The 17536-nt window shown below is 40.7% G+C and overlaps 1 protein-coding gene across 1 annotated transcript in view; it reads left to right on the forward strand.

Annotated features, from left to right (window-relative positions):
* The window catches only part of syt1a (synaptotagmin Ia), a 91293-nt gene that overhangs the window by 34288 nt on the left and 39469 nt on the right, over positions 1 to 17536 (forward strand). Inside the window, exon 2 of the mRNA XM_041963744.1 lies at positions 6884 to 7087. Coding sequence (XP_041819678.1) covers positions 6913 to 7087 — 175 coding nt within the window. The 5' untranslated portion in view covers positions 6884 to 6912. The remainder of the gene's footprint in view (positions 1 to 6883; positions 7088 to 17536) is intronic.

Consider the following 17536-nt stretch of genomic DNA (forward strand, 5'->3'; position numbering starts at 1 on the left):
TCTTCAAGTGGACTGCCTGCTGTGAGCTGCCGCAGACAATGAAGATAACACAGAAGTTGTCATCTCATGCTTGAGCGGGCAAGTGGTCGTTAAGGTGCAAATATGAGCCAAATTAATGTTTCATTTTTGCCAGCGACGCGAGTCCTGATGCGAGAGGCACAACAGACTCCACGGGTGGTCCTCCACGAACACTGCTCACATTTGGTTGTCTTCCATTTGACTGTTTGCTTCGGAGATAAAGAAGCAGCAGCCTTACACAATCCTAAGGAAAATTATGCAACTTGAAAGCTTGGGACATTTTTCATTCAGATGCCTGTCTCATTCTGCATATTTGAAAGGTCTCTAATTCACTGGAATGGTGTCATTTACATAAACATTTTGCACCCACTGTCTGCCGAATTCTTTAGGGTAATTATTGCCTTTTGAAAATGCAGCTCCCTGCATATTACACATCCTTGTAGAAGCATCTTAAAATACTGTCTTTGCATTTCTGTCCCTCGCATCAGATATTAGCTCACTTGGAAATATTGAGTGCAAGCCTATGTGCCACCCCAATCAATTCTTTTTCTATAGAAGAAGCCTCCCACAGGCACTCTGCAGAGCATCATTGTGCTCCCTAAAAGTCCTCGCCTGTGTTGAAGTATCTCTGTCATTGCCAAGCGTGCCTCTCAATGGCTCAGCCCCCACACTAACCTTGCAGCATTTCAAAGGGAGACCAAAGGGACGCTGAGCGAACACGGACATGCGTAGGCGTCCATGCAACAAAGGGGGAGGTTGAGAGGGCTGAGGTAACCAATGGCTGATTTGCTCACAGCAAGAGAAGGTTCATTGCCGCTCTCCACCTGAAGTTAAATCGTCTTTAATGAATCGTGTTTGATTATAGGTTTAGTTGTTGCATGCTGGGTACTGTATTTTATTTTTTTCTCACTTTTTGGAAGTATTCTCTGCAGCAGTTAGCAACTTGACATGTCTTGAAAATATCTGTTGGTGACAGACAAAGATGTTGTTAAACAAGTGTTAGCTAAGTGTTAAAATCACAACTGGAGAGTGCAGCGATATCATGCTTTCACAGTATGTTGTGAAGCAGCAGCTGGCGAACATGAAGTGATTGTGAATACCACCTCATGCTAGAGACTCAGTCACAATTGCTTTTATTTGGTGAGTTCACTGGCAACACAAGGGATTTAACCTCAGTTAAATCAAGCTGAAGGTATGGTTTTTCAGTTTAGTGAAGTTTTTGTCCTGATGGGAAGAGGTATGTTGAATCCTGAATGTCCAGTAAGGTTTTGGTCAGTAGGGTAATATTGTAGTGGTTAGTAGGGTTTGGCCAATGGCAGAGAATCATAGACCACCTCTGCCGTCCTAACATCGCAATTATCGTGATTTAAAAGCCTCCAGCCCCCCCAGTGAAAGCTTTGCCAGCAAAAACCAATGAGAGTAATTTAACAAAACATTTAGTGCCGTAGCACTGATGAATGTGTGCATATTTTTGTCAGCCAGAAAGCACAAAGTGAACAATGGGTTTATTGTAATTATTATAATAGCCCCTTGCACCTGATTTACCGAAGGTAAATCAATAAATAGTGTTGTGTTTATTCACACTTGTTACTGCCCAGTGAAAGCATGTTTTAATTTAGGCGCAGACATCAAAATTATTTTAAATCTGCCTGATTTGCGCCTCCCTTACTAAATCAGAGGATGAGTCTTTATTTATATCACAAAAACTGAGGATTAAAACTTAACGACAGAGTGAACTTTCCTTCTCTGTCCTCAAAACCTAAATTTCTAAAAAAATCATAGTACCTTCAGAGGAGGATAAGATGGAGTGAGTATGTTTACCTGGTTGTTAGCCTTTAAGTTCCTTATCAAGTCTCTTTGTTTGGCTGACAGTTGTGCAAATACAGTCGACGTGACATGTACTCTTTAAAAAACTGCCCAATTATTAAACAAGTAAGACTGCAAAGGTCCATGCAAAACAATGAACCATCATCATCAACCAGTATTTGTTACTGTATTAGCTGTGCTACCTAGCTACTGTTACTGTAGCAGCAGTCCTCACCATATTGCAAACAGAGCAAATTATTTACAGTACTCCACATCAGTGGCCATATAACCACAGACAGTCAAAAGCTTGTTTGTGTCTCTTGGCAAATGGCAACAGCTGTCGTTCTTTTTTCCTCTCTAACGGCCTAAATCCTTAACTCTCCCCCTCAGATCTTACCCTACTCTGTGCTACTGCCGTGCCATTTTTAATATGAAAAAAAAAATTCATATAGTGATTATGACAGTATTCCAACTTTATAACGTAATGACTTCATGCTGTCACACACAGCAACAGCAAGCATTGATACCGCCCCCACGGTGGAGGAGTTAGTTCCAAAAAGGGGAATGACTACAGTAGTGTGGTGTGTCAATGATCAGATGAACCATAAACTATGGTAATATGTAAGAACTGCAAGATGACAACAAAAGGGGCTGATACAACAAGCTTATTTGACCACCTCCACCAGAAGCACCTGGTTGAGTACAAGGAGAACTCAACAGCTACTGCAAGTTCAAGACCAAGCAGACAAACTACAGTGACTCAGCATAGGGTTGTTAAATCATCATCACAGAAATACCCTGAAACATTGTGGTATTGTTTTTGGGCCACATCGCTCGCACCTACTTTGCACCATACATTAGTTGGAGTGGTGAGCACCAGGATATGACCCTTCATTGGCTGTCTTTGGCTGTCCAAAGCCATATGCGCTCCAGTTTTTGCCAGGTGTTTTCCCTCTAGTTTATTTCTCCAGAGCATTGCACGCCCCCTGTTGTCACTCACACATTGGCTACCTCTGCGCTGGACCACAGGTGACTTGGTTTCTCGCTACCAGTCAGCTCAACCTGCTGCTTTCTGGTGGCTCTGAAGTTAATTGTCTCAGGTAGTGGCTGTGCCGCTGCCGGCTAGCTTAATTAGCCACTACTGAGCCATGCTTGCTGGTGGTGGAACATCAGCGGCAGCCTGAGCTTCTGCCTCTCTTTGTTTTGCTTCCTCAGGGGTCGACTTTAACAATGGGCTTTGGTATAATGGGGTGTTATAGAGTCCTTAATTTAACAAGAAGTTTTTAGCTACCTAAAATAGGGTTATCAATCAAATCACAATCACTGATTTTCCACCATCTGTTAACATCAGAATTGGTCTGTGAATAGGCTGTTACAGGTGAATTAAGTGTTACATATTTACAGGAAAGAAGCACAGGAAAACAGTATGCTCCATCTGTGATGGCATGAAATAACTGAAAGTCAGGGCAGTGTTCTTTTAAGTTTCTGTGCAGATCATCAGACTTGTTTTGTTTCCCCTGCTGCGAATAACCTGGAGGAATGACAGCTTATCAAAGTCTGTCTCATTAAAGTGCTACTTGTCAGTCTGTGTGACTTCTGTGTACAAACCCTGGTTTTCTTATAATTAAGACATATAAACCCACAGCAAATTAACCGAGTCTTGTAATTTTAAGAACATTTCCACTAAGGAAACAAGGAAGAAAACTGTATGTGATGCATCACAGTACAGTCGTCAATTCATCTGTACTGACAGCTAATCAAAGAGTATGGATTATGTACTTCAAAGTTGTGAAAGGCGCCTGATGTTGAAGCCAACAGCATAAACAGTTTACCACATCTCCTGGAGAGGCTGGTCGGGACTGAGGCTTCACTAAATGTGTTCAGGGATTACGCCACTATTAGTCTCTTCCCGCTTCCTCTCCAGCTGGTGTTTGTATTTGAATTTGAATAATCGTATTGCCTCTGGTTCTTTGATGTTCTGTATTCGCCGAATGTGTCTCCCATGAGCGATTGCTGTTATACATCATGTAATGTCCTGACGTGGAGTGTAATGTCAGTGTTGGTATCCAAATCTGTTCACAAAAGGACGTAAATATCGATTTAGGGTTGGAAGATGGGCGTTTGTTGGATTTATTTACTTGGACAGCAGACAGTTACGCATGTACAGCATTTTATTCTCCGTACACTGTGTAAAGCAGTGGTGGAACATTATCACTGCATGTTTTTGACATCCTTGATAACTAGTATTAATCTTGTTGGTTATTTTTTACTTTCAAATCAAGTATTTTTGTTTGATGTACAGATCAAACATCCGGTGGTTGTTATATGATATGAGACAAAGTGGGGATATTTGCTGTACTCTCTCTGCTCTTTGATATATATACACAACCCACTGATAGAGAAAATGGCAGTGTACTTGGGGCCAAACAATACCATTAGGGTCCATTAATGTCATGTTGCTTCACCTGCTGACGCACACCCTAAAAAGAACATATTCACTGTATATTCAGTCTGTATGCTCTAGTAACTCAAGCAAAATTAAAAGTATCTTATCCTCAAGGTTAAGACTGAACTTCAGATAAAGTAGATATCAGATTAACTCAGGTTTAGCTGCTCTGGCAAAGTTCTCATGAAGACATCTGGCTTGGCTTTGACCTTTTCAGTTTTTCTTTGCCCAATTGGAGAGTTGTGTTATCTGCAAAGTATGAGATGAAATATTTACCCACATTTGTAGCTATAAGTCTTAATATATCCTTTGTAGTACGCCCCTTCTCCATTTTCTTTTTTGATGCAACTCGCCGGCAACATCTTGTAATAGCAAGCACAATCCTTACTGTATGCGATGGCCAATACACAGATGAACTGACTGACCGCAGGTGTTGCTGGTACCAGTCTCAACAGTTGCCACGATAGCCTAGATTTTAAAGATGCAGGGTTGAGGCTAGAAAGTTGCGAGACTGAATTCCTGGATCATCTCGTAAAAACTTAAGCTCGAAGAGAACAGAGAATGAGAAATGATCTTCCCTCCCCCACAAACTTCAGCCAGAGCCGACTAAACATGGGAATATGCTACTGCACAGCTACTCCAGTGAAGCTGCACAGTGGCCAGTAGATGTTTTTTCCCCTTGAAGCTAATCATTAGATTTGTCTAGATGTATTCAGGAGAATGAAACACTCACAGTGTCAATAAAAGTGTCCAGATACAGCAAGACTGTATCTGAGAAGCACAAATATTGAAAAGACAATTTGCATCTCTGCTGTTTTTCACTCTAAATTGCCTCGCTGCCTTTGCAAACTAATTTTGTATATTCAAAGAAACGTGAATTGGACTTCAGCTCTCGGAAGCTCTCTTTTCCTTCATGTTTTTCAAGATTGTATTAGGATGAATTGCCATCGCGTTTTGTCCTCAGCTCTTTGAGGTTTAGAAACGGATATCACTGGAAGTCAATCTGAGGGTTACGTTTATATTTTTCAATTACACAGAAACCTTTACAAAGTCTTTCTATCAGCACCACAGCAATGTCCTTTATGAACAGTCCTATAAATGGGGGAAAAATGAGTTTAATGAGCACTGTACTGTGGCAAAGGAGGAGAATTAGGCCATTAACTATCACTATGTACTGGTGGAAAAACTCTACAACTTTAGTGTGCCATTATCCTCTTGGATTGCTATGGTGACGGAGCCAAAATTACAACCTGCACAGAAAGAGGACAATAAATAGTTCCTGTCTGCAGTAGACTTGTCACGGCGCTGCTGCCCGACAGTCGTGTGTCATGATACCAAGTAGTACAAAACACTGGAAAACCATGGAAAATGCCCGTGTTAACAACAGTCAATTATGTAGTGGTAATTGGCATCATTGTTGGTACTTTTTCAGACCAAAACACTTAGTCGTCACAGAATTTGTGTTTTCACACATATTGTTATATCCATGGAAAATCAAGTAAAACTAATATATGTAGGTTTACCCTTCACAACATACTAGTTTACACCAATTCCTTAATTTTATTGCTTACAGAGCTGACACAAATAAGTCAATTAATACAGAAAATTAATCTGCAACAATTTGGATAATCAGTTGCTGTTGTTGCAGTGCTTTAGTCAGTTTTCTGAAAGCTGTTTGGGTTTTGGATTACTGGTCAGACAAACTTTTCATTGACTTAACAATAATTGATTGATATAAAGAGATTAATTTCTTATAATACTAATCCTTAGCTCAAGCCCTAATTGCTTAGAATTACACATATTTGTACTTCAAGCAACACAAGTTCCTGCTCAGTGTGTGGAGTATATATTTTGGTACTTATAACACCATGAAGCCACAGATTCCTTATTGCCATAGTGATGTATGTTAAGTGTCTCCTTCTGTTGTCCTGAGGCAGAATTGAAATCGTGTGTAAACTTCATGTGGAACGAACCCCCCACAGTGAGACCGAGGTGATAACATGTTCAGAGGCGAGGCTGCTGTGATATACAGTACATTACACAGCACTGCACATGCATGGCCACATGAGTGTATCCACACGTGTGTGCACACACACACACACATACACAAAGCACCAGTTAATCGAAGCAATGCATTATTTCCTTCTTCCCCCTCACAAAAGACCTGAATGTAAAGTAAATACACCTGTTGTGTACAAAGAGCATGATGTGATAAGATAGTGGATGAGTAATCTTCTCTGTACTGCAACATTATTTACTGTACTTTTGGGTTGTCTTGTAAAAGCACATCATTTCAATTAAGCCAGTAGCAGTGCTGAGATTTACTGCCACTGCTGTGTGAGAGTAATAAATAATCATTTTATCTCTGCTCTGTGATGCTAATCTGGAGTTTAAGCAATGAGCGAGTAGCTTTGTTCTGAATTCAGCGAGCTGGCCAATTCATTCTGGACCCCAGCTGATGTTTACCCAGGCTGAGCCAGCAGCTGCTCACACGGTCTGCGTCAGCTCAGTCATCTGACAAGGCGAGCGCGCTGCCTCTGACATGCATCTGTCACAGCGGCAAAAAAAATCAAACCCCCTCTGTTTTCTCTTTCTCTTCCTCCCCTTGTTCAGCATCTGCCTGGCTTCCCAGCATCGCCACCATGGATGAGAGTCGAAGGGAAGCGCTGGCGGCGGCGGCGCCCGAGCCCACCACCGCCTCCTCCGCCACGGCCGGCTCCAACACCACCAACATGGCCGGCCCCGGCACCGGCGAGAAGGACGAGGCCTTTTCCAAGCTGAAGGACAAGTTCATGAACGAGCTGAACAAAATCCCATGTAAGTGTGACTACTTCCTCTGGTAAGCGTGGTCATCAATTTATTGATTAGTCAACATTTTTAAAGCAAAAATGCCCCAAATTCTAATATTTGTTGGTTTTGTTTGTGTTCTATGACTGTAAAGTGAGTATCACAATTGTTGGTTGGACAAAGCAACAATTTAAAGATCCCGCCTTGAATTCTGGGTAATTGTAATGGCCGTTTTTTTACTACTTTCTGACAGTTGTATATATATATTGTACATATTATACTACTACTACTACTAGGCCATTAGCTAAGAGTTTTCCTCCAATAACCTCCTAATTACTGTTTATTGATAATAAGTAAGGACGTTGCTGTACATGAATTATCATCTTAATAACCCAACAAATACCAGTGACCCTCAACCCCAGAGTAAGCCACTAATAAGTGTTTAATAATGACTAATCAAGCACCAATAAGATGCTAATATGCTTGCTAACTAGTTAATGGTGAAAATGTGTACTTTAAAAGAAAGAGTTACCAATTTCTTTTACCAGTGACTGGTGAGTTTTTATTCAACTGTTCCTCAGAGCTATGTTTTGTCTCCATTGATAAAACATTACTTTTTTCTAAACCTTTCACACAGAATAACATCTATTTTGAGGACTTTCTACAATGTAAAAGCATGAAAGACCATTGAAAAATATAGAGAGGTCCTCTCAGCCATCTGACTGTACCTAGTCAAGCTTTTGTTGCAGGCGATTTCAAACTTTTGCACAGTTGTGTACAAACCAGTAAGCCGATGATTGGTGCTGCATGATTACAGGTCTGGTTATCCAACACACCAAGGGAGATAAACATCGAACAATTCACACAGCATGCAAAGAAAATACATGCAGAAGTACAATCATCTCAAGCAGCAGGCATAAATATACATAAATACATATTGCATACCTCAAACATACACTCGCGTGCAGGTGTCACGCCTTTCATCAATGCTTTTATTCAGCAGCCTCGCAGCGACATGTGATGTGTCTATAATTACACTCCCTCTGATTCAAAATGAATGCATCACGGAAGAAACCTTTCAGTGTGATTCTAGTGTAACTCTGACTCGAAAATGATTCAGCAGTGGTTGTGAGTGAACTTTTGCTGCTGACGCACATGGAAACATCAGAGTTACCAGTGACCTCTAACAAAGACTTCCGGTGAATCAGGTTAAGACGTATTTTACTGCATCTTTCATTCCGTTGCTTCAGGCTGAAACAAGTCCAAGCATTTCCTGCAGTGATTGGCTCAGATGGAATTGTCTTCCTAAATTATGTTATGACAGAAGTAACCACATTTGAAGTGGAGAATAAACATCTGGCAGCAATAATTCAAGTGTTTGACATGATAAATTGTTAAATTATGCGTGACAGGCTTTATTATTTGCTGTTAGATTTTCTGTTTTTCTGTCTTACTTGTGCTTTCAGTCAAATCTGTCTCTTCATTTCCACATATTACAACACCTCCACCAAACATTCGAACCAAATTCCTCCACATCCACTAGTTATTGCCCAGAGAAGTTTGCAGTATTAACTATGTGACGTCATTGTGTCGTCCGGGAGAGAGCACCGCCTGGAGATCGAAGGGTTCTTTTTCATTTAGCAGAAATTGAAATATAGATACATCCACAGGCTCATGTGGAAGTAATTCTCACAACAGGAAATGGCTCCTGTGGAAAAGAAGCCCTATTTCTTCAGCAACAACACAAATGACACCACCACTAGATTCTCCTTTCCAGAGATGTAATAGTGCAGGGAGTCAGTATGAAAAATTTGTCTTTCCGCAGAGGAGTGTTTGTTTGCACCACGCTGACTGTTTACCAAAATAAAAGACCAATTTTGTATTCAGATAACTCGCTTTTTCTACGAGCCGGCTTGGACAGGACGTTTTCATTGAGGGTAAATGGGAGCGCATTTTGAAAGCGTGCTTTGCAGCAGAGGGTGAATGAAAAGGATCGACAATGTTCAGTATTGTGAATCCAATATGGGGCTGCAGGGGTTGGTGTCCCCTTTGGCTCGGCATCGAGTGTCTGTCACTGAAATGTATTGCTATTCCTGCCACATCTGACAACAGCTTTTTCACATCATCTTCAGAACTAAAGTAGACGATTCATCATTGCTTCCAAATTTTGACATTGTAATGTGCAGAATAACCAAATGAGGGTTTCAGTAACACTTTATATTAAGAAATACATATTCACTGTTAACTAGCTGCTTATTAGCATACATATTAGTAACATATTGGCTCTTATTGGTCAATTTAAAGCACTTATTTATACCTTATTCTGAATGGCCATAGTCTACGACTACTAGGCCAGTAGCTAAAAGATTTCCTTCCGTAATCTCTAATTTCTGATGAATCATTGTAAGCAAGGAAGTTGTACATGAATTACAATCCTGATAACCTAACCCAAAACGTAAATGACCTTAACCTGGGATTAAAACATTAATACGTGCTTTATAACGACTAATAAAGAGCCAATATGCTGATAATATGCACACTACTTAGCGACGAGTCAATGGTAAGTATGTGTACCTTAATATAAAGTGTGAATTGTATACCATAGGCAGAAAAAGTTATCCCCATAAAAAGCCTGTCAGTTATACAGAGTTTTAAATTACTGTTTTCTCACTCCATCACCTCAATCAAAGGCAGTGAGTTTGCACCCCGATGCTGCAAAGCTCATGATGAATGCCCCAAGACTTGTTTACTCCGCGGAATATCGATACTGTCTGGAGACAGTCAGGTAGCAGATTTAACAAGGAATATGCGAGAGGAGCAGCCGAATGCGCAGCCTCTCTACTGCTGCTGCAGACGGTTTCCTTTTGGGCTTATAACCCAGTTTAAGCCCTGCAGGCTTTGCGGCTGGCCGCATGGAGCTGTCAAACTGGCCTAACTTGTTGCTGCATTTCTGTCCATCAGGATCTGCAGGACACCTCTCTGAGCAGGGGATACTGCCTCAGCCCCATCTGTTGGATGATGGCAAAATGCAGGAGACTAAATTTAAATCTTTCTGAATATACTGTGCTTGATTTTTTTTTTTTAACTATTCTGAACATGTTTCAGGAAAAAATATGTTTACATGCATATTTTATCCAATCTGACATCTGCTTGTTCTAGTTGGTAGGTTTATTCATAAACACATGGTTTCATTATGGCTTTCAGATCAAATCTGATGCCATGTAGGGCTGCAAGTAACAATCATTAATTATTCTGCTGAGTATTTACCAATTATTCTATTAATTGTTGGTCTATAAAATGTCAGAAAATAGTGAAAAATTAGAGAAAAATCAGAAGTTCCTAGAGCTTATTTTGTCTGACCAACAGCTCAGAAAACTAGAAAATCTTCACACTGGAATGGCTGACACCATCTTTTCTAGATAAACACGCTAAATAGAAACACACATGATCAACATTTGAAGAAGTGGATAAAAGTAGAGAAAAGCATCCTCTACAGTAATTAAAATCAGAGACAACAAGAGCTCATTAGAATAGACCAACATGATTGTGTTGCACAAAATGCTTGTGCCAAAATTCCCTCTGCAGAAATACATCCTTTTAATTAATTTGTGAATGATTGAGTCTTCCGCTTCCACAGAAACATGAGCACACACACACACACACACGTGCAGAGGTTCGACTGTGTAATCATACTAAACCATATTGTGACTCCTCTTTGAGGAGCGAGGTTGCCTCCAAGGAAACCGATGTATTGAATTTCTCAGTAAGTTTTCTAAACACCCAAGGGTTTACTTCCCGATAACAATTAACCTCTGAACGCGGAGGCTGTTTGATCCATGACTGCTGGCTCCACCAGCCATTACTCCAAATAACACAGACAGGCGATTGACATTTCAGGAAAATAAATAGTGCTGTTTCCTTTTTTTTCTTATTTATCAGGGGCTGTTAGCTTTCAGGCAGCCAAAGGCTCCCTCAAACATTTTAAAAAGATATTTATTTAAGTCCTAAAATCTTTGCTTTCTAATAATCTGCCATGATTGTGCAAGTTTTGCCTAATAGTTGTGTGTTTCCCCCACTGTGGTAGCAGTTTGTCATATTTTGATGATATTGTTGATTTTAAAAAAATGTTCTGACAAAGTCCAGACAGCAGCTTACCAAATGAAAGTGCTGAATTGAATTCAGCCTCCTACCTGAGCTAACCCCAAAGTGATGCATCTTATCTTTATTTGCTTTATTTACATACTCAGAAATATTTTTCTTATGCACTCTTGGACCTTTAGGGCTAAAACTCTTGTGCATTGTCAAGACTAACATTCAGTTGTGGTGTAACTTAAGACGAAGCTCAATGAAAACTACAAAAAGATCCGTACCTTGGACTTTTAATGTGTCTCAACTTGTTTGACTCTGTGGCTGCTCACAGTCAGCAGACAGCAGAGTTTATTAAAGGGGATTACGGTGACAGACCAGCAGAGCTGTTCGCCTCTGCCTGCCTGCTGCTCAGGCGACGAGCCTTGCTCTCTCCTCTCTGCCCTCGCTTTACAAAAGTTTGCCTGCCACGAGACACCATCAGGGCCTGGTCCAAACAAAGCCGGATCAGACTCGAGCAGCACCGGCTTACCTCTTCAGTCAACAGATGGGAAACTGATCTTCTGTCTTTTCACCTCTGCAGGTGTCAGATATCATTATCCTGTGAGATCAGAGACTTTTTCTGCATCTGAGGATGAAATATGCGTTCCGAAGCTTTTGTAAACAAGATGGGACGTTTGTGCACTTTGCCGTGATATTCCACCTGTGAACACTCAGAATTAGCTGAATATGAGCAGCAGTCCAGGTAGTTAGCCTTTTTATTTTGTTATATAAGGCTTTTAAGGCTTAAGTGATGTCTGGCCATTAGATCAACATCTATTATAGAGAGCCGAAGTCTGCCCCCTTTTCAAGCTCGCCTCTGATCCACTCGCCAAAAGTGTTCTTTTCATTGGTCTTTGTAAAACCTGAAAGTTAAATGGACATTTGCTATTGAGCTGGACAGCACAAAAAATACACCTTGTCATTTTAACCTTGATGAAAAGGATCATTTTGTTAGCAGCCAAGTGCAGCCCCCGTAGGGTTTCTATAAGACGCGTGTGAGCTTGCTAAATGCTAACAAAATAATAATTTAAAAAAAATACCATAAACATAATTAGCTTTTCATGAAGAAAACAAAACAAGACTGAGTCTACAGCAGGCATGGGCAAACTACGGCCCGAGGGCCATATGCGGCCCATTACAAATTTTAATCCGGCCCGCCGAACTTGAACAAATTATATTAATAAACCTTGTTAATGTTTTATTTTCCCTGCAATTCTGGCTTTTTCCCAATAGATGGCGCACTCTAGATACATTGAGCTTTGTTGAGGTGCGGCGTATTACTCCACGTTTGCGCTTTACTCTTCGACCCTCAGCCCTTCTGTAAAGATGAGCATAGCTAAGAAAAGAAAAGTGGACAGAGAATGTCCAGTTTTCAATAAGGAGTGGACAACTAAATATTTTTTACTGAACACCGATCAGCTGCTGTATGCCTGATATGCCAAGAGACTGTGGCGGTGTTTAAAGACTATGATACAGCAAGAAAACTGACTCCAGACTGATGCGGTGGATAAAAAGGGAGACCAACAACACTGTTCCCACTGAAATTAAAGTTTCTCCGTTGTGTTATGTAAAAAATGCATTTGAAAATAATTTCTTCAATAAGCCTGACATGTTACATGTCCTGTCTGTTAAGGGATGCACATATGTGGTGCTCAGGTGCACGTACGTTCTCAAAACCAAGTGCGCAAATGCAACGCGATCAAATATAACGCGCTCCACATACTGGTGCGTTGTCACTGTTCCGTCCTCGCGCTCCTCGTTGTTGAGTTTTGGCATTAGGGATGATTGAATAGAAGGAGAGGACAAGTAGACCTGCATCTCCTACCGTTTTTTAAATAAAGACAGTCAGGAGGAGAGTGATGATGATGATATCCTGAAGGATAACACAACTTTCAGTGCTTTAAAATAATAAAAAAATATTTTATTCATTTAATTTATAGTGTTTTAAGAGTCATTTCAATAAATAGCTCAGTTCTGTGGGACTTCAAAGACAGATATTTAGTTGTAATGCTTTTGTTCATTTTCAATTGAAATTAAAGCACATGTTTTCTACATATCTCATGATATTTTATTTTCTCTTATGAGGTGGATTACCAAAACACTCCATCCATCTGCTCCTGGTCCAGCCCCCCAGTCAAATTTTAGAACCCTTTGTGGCCCACAAGTGAAAAAGTTTGCCCACCCCTGGTCTACAGCCATGCTGAAAGCTCTGTGACGCTGCACTTTGGTGCTTAAATTTGGTGTTGCCCAAATTCAAATGGCCAAATGAACTGAACCAAAAATGAAACACTGACCACCACAAACATAAGTTTGAATGAGTCATTCCTTATACATTCGGATTGAATACACCTTTACTCTGAAGCTGTCCACCACATTTAGCTGCTCTACTTTTCTTTGTGCCTCGAAATGACAACCACTGCTCCTCTGTCTCATGTCATTATCGCATCTATTGTTGTAAATCCACCTCATGCACTGTTAATGTAATCACTTCAACTCGGAGGATTTCCTGCAAATGCATTGTGTTGATGGGTGCACATTTTCTGATAATAATCAGAGTAATGGGGGCAGACAGAATAGAAAGACCTAATTCAGCCAAATCACAAAGAAAGAGACCAGCCCATTTCAAATTAAATCTTGTTGGGTATAAAAGGAGAAAGTCACACACAGGATCTCTGAGTACAGTTTCATTATCGTCTCTCTGTTGCTTTATAGCCAGTCACAGATCGTGAAGACGCTCCCTGCTGCACTCATATTGTTTGCTTAAACAAGCCACTGCAGGGAAAGGGCGCGGACAGAGTGTTGCTCTCGTGAGCATAACACGATATAATGTCAAGGTTAATTGACCAACAGGGTCCTGTCACATTGGATTAGTGTGGGCTGCTGGAAGTGGATATAACCCAGATGCAATATTACACACACACACACACACACACAAATGCTGCCCATTTGAATGGGTCCACCAAACTATCCAGTTCACAAAACCTTTCTCTTCATCTTTATGACAGAAATTTGGCGTAGTCGTCAGTGTAAGTGACAAAAACTAATGCTAATCACATACACAGATCGGGAGTAAACACAGATTCATGGCACAAAATCTAGTTGAAATCTAGATTATATTAGTTGGTAAAACAATCACCTCAAGTTCTATTCGGTAAGAGTTCTGGAGCCTTTGACTGTATCACAAGATCTTCCTCAGCAGATGGAGGGGTGTAATATAAATGTGTACAATGGATACAAGAAAAAAAACAAGCAATCAGAATGTCAAAGAGGTTGCAAACAGTCAGATGATCTAAACCACAGTACTGGAGGTAAAACCAAAACTAATCTGTCCTTGCACAAGAAAGCTGTCTGTGCACAGAACTATGGTGAGAACTGTCGGTCGTAGAACATCCTGATTCCAAAAAAGTTGGGACTCTGTAAAATGTGAATAAAAACAGAAAACAGTCATTTAAACTGTGTTTACTGACTGTTTCCTGAAATGTTCCGGAGCTCATGTATTAATCTCCTTTATCGAATCATGTGTTCACAAAGTGTTGAACCTCGCTCCATCCTCGCTGTGAGCGACTGAGCCTTTCCAGGATGCTCCTTTCATACCCAATCATGATGCTATCACCTGTTACCAATCAACCTGTTTACCTGTGGAATGATCCAAACAGGTGTTTTTGGAGCGTTCCACATCTTGCCCAGTCTTTTGTTGCTCCTGTCCCAACTTGTTTGAAACGTGTTGCTGCATCAGAATAATCAGATATTTACAAAAATCAATGAAGCTGATGAGCTCAAACATTAAATATATTGTCTTTGTACTCTGGTCAGTTGAATATATATATCAAAAAGGATTAAACAGCATCCCAACTTTTTTGGGTGTTGTGTTACTGATAACAATGAAGGACAAGTTGTACTAAATGGGAATTGTCCCTTTAAGTACTAAAACGTGATTTAATGAAAAAACGTACATGGGCTAAAGGCATTTCTACAATAAGTTAATGTATACTGGATGGTCTTTACTTGCATATTTCTTTCCTCGTGAGTTCATAATGATCTCACACAGTGACACATACAGGAGGAGTGACTCATAGGCCTGCATGTATTTTATACTTTCTCTCTTACTGTACGTCTATGGTGTGACTTTCAGAACGCCTATGTGTAAAGGACACAAAATGTCAGCCAGTGAAACTTGGCTTTTCGCTTTATGCTGACGTTGCTGCTCTTTGACCTCCTTTCACAGCTCAAAAATTAGATCTGATAAGCTTCTCAGGGAACCCAAACCCAGCATGGTGCTGCATCTGAGCCAAAATCAGCTGGGCTGAGGTTTTGGCAAATTACATTTCCTATTCTACTGGCTAAATATAGATCTGTCATTCCGAGCTCTGTGATGGTATTATTCAGTGGAATTAATATTTCCACTGGTTTGCCTGGAACCACGAAGCACGAGTATGTTCTGAGAAGTAATGTGAGTGTGATATGAAAAGGAAGGAGGTTTTCTCTCTTTATTGTTACATTGCTGGGATGAGTTATGGCTCAGTGGTTACCACAGCCACCTCACTGTAAGAAGGAACAGATGCTTTCATTCCCCGGGTCTTTCTCTGCAAACAGTCCCCGTCCACTGATGCTGTTTTTCTCCAAGGGCCTTGCAGTTTGGATAATTTAGAACCCAAAGTGGAACATGAATGGGGTCTAGATTTCGATGTGAATATATTTTCAGTGTACTGTCAACCTTTGATGCACTCTTAGGAGTGGTTCCTTGCATTAAGCTTCAATCAAAGCATGCAGGTAGATGTGCTAATAAGATGCAGAGAGCATTTAACTTACACTGGCTTTAACTGATTGGCTTGAGCTGTCTTTTGTACAAGCTTCACCAGCTGAATATTATCATCCAATCATATTCATTCTATATAGGTGTACACAGCAACCTTTGTAACCTGACATTATTCACTGAATACACTGCTAATACCCTCATTTCAGGCCATTTGGTGCTCCAACACTTCACTCCCCTCCTTGTGTGCTAAGCTGTTGGTGTTGTTGACTTTAAGATTTAATGTCTCTCTCTGTGTGTGTGTGTGTGTGTGTGTGTGTGCTTGTTAAGGTGGGATTAGTCCTCCCAGCAGAATCCTTGGCCTTTTCCTCCAAATCTAACCGTATAACTGTTTGCCACAGCTGTTCAATTCCTCGACGTGCCTCTGATTGATTCAGACAAAGCTGAAATATTTAGGAGTATAGAAGCAATATAATTAGCCATCTTGAGCCATTCCTCCCCAACAGGTGAAAACCTTCAAGATATCAGATCACCTGAAAGCCGTCTGTGGTTGTTGATCTGGAGCCTAACAAGGCTTCCACACAGTGCACTACTTCTGGCCAAATTAGTCTGCAAGTACGATAACCTCCACAACCTGCATCCAAAGGGATTCTGGCATTGACAGGATGGCGGAAGTTTGTTTATATAATCCTACAAAGCAGTTTTTTGATATTTTCTTTCATGCTTATGATTTTTTTATCCGGATCCCCATAAGAATCAGGAAGTAGAGTTTCATTACGACAGGAATTCAGACACAAACAAAATAAACTTTGTAAGATTATGTTCTACGCTTTATTCCACACGCAGCCTTGCGCAAACTGTGTGCTCTTGGGTGTTTGCTGTAAAAAAATCGAGTCAGTTTTTATTTGCATGGCCCAAAATCACAAATTGCACATGTGCCACAAAGGGCTTTACGATCTGAGCAGAATACCAGACAACTGTGAAAAGTCCAGAATAAAAGACAGTAGATGGACTCCACACAGCGTAGCAGATGTCCCTCACTGTCTGAGTCACTGTGAAGGTTTCTCATTGTTTAGAGCTCTGGTTTTCCACCGTGCCACACCATTTCAATGACAGTGCTGAAAAGAGATTTGAGCCTTGAGGGACAGCAAACATGGATTTCATCATGGGCAACCCACCCATTAGAGAAACTCCATTTTCCATGCCATGTCGCTCGGCGGAACAAGAGATAAGTGCTGGGAGTTGAAGTGCAGTGTGCACTCAGTACTCACTCGCTCTTTCACTTTCTCGCTCTATTTCTCTCTCGAGAAACGACACTCTCACAATGTAGTTAATTACGGGATGCTTTTATTGCTTTCTGGGACTCAGGTTCCTTTAATTAAGGAACACAGAATTGCCTTTCGTCGGAAGACGCACGCTTGATGAATACGATAAGGGCTGCGTTCATGGATTGACTTCCACTATAACTGACTAAATGACATTCCATCAGGCGTTGATGAAATGCTGGAATGGCTGAAGGCTGACATATGCATTTGGGGTTATGAAAGACAGATTTTACAGTATATTTATTTTGATTTCTTTCAATCAGAGCTTCCATT

This window comes from Chelmon rostratus, chromosome 22 (genome assembly GCF_017976325.1).
Source record: "Chelmon rostratus isolate fCheRos1 chromosome 22, fCheRos1.pri, whole genome shotgun sequence".
NCBI classification, from domain to species: domain Eukaryota; kingdom Metazoa; phylum Chordata; class Actinopteri; order Chaetodontiformes; family Chaetodontidae; genus Chelmon; species Chelmon rostratus.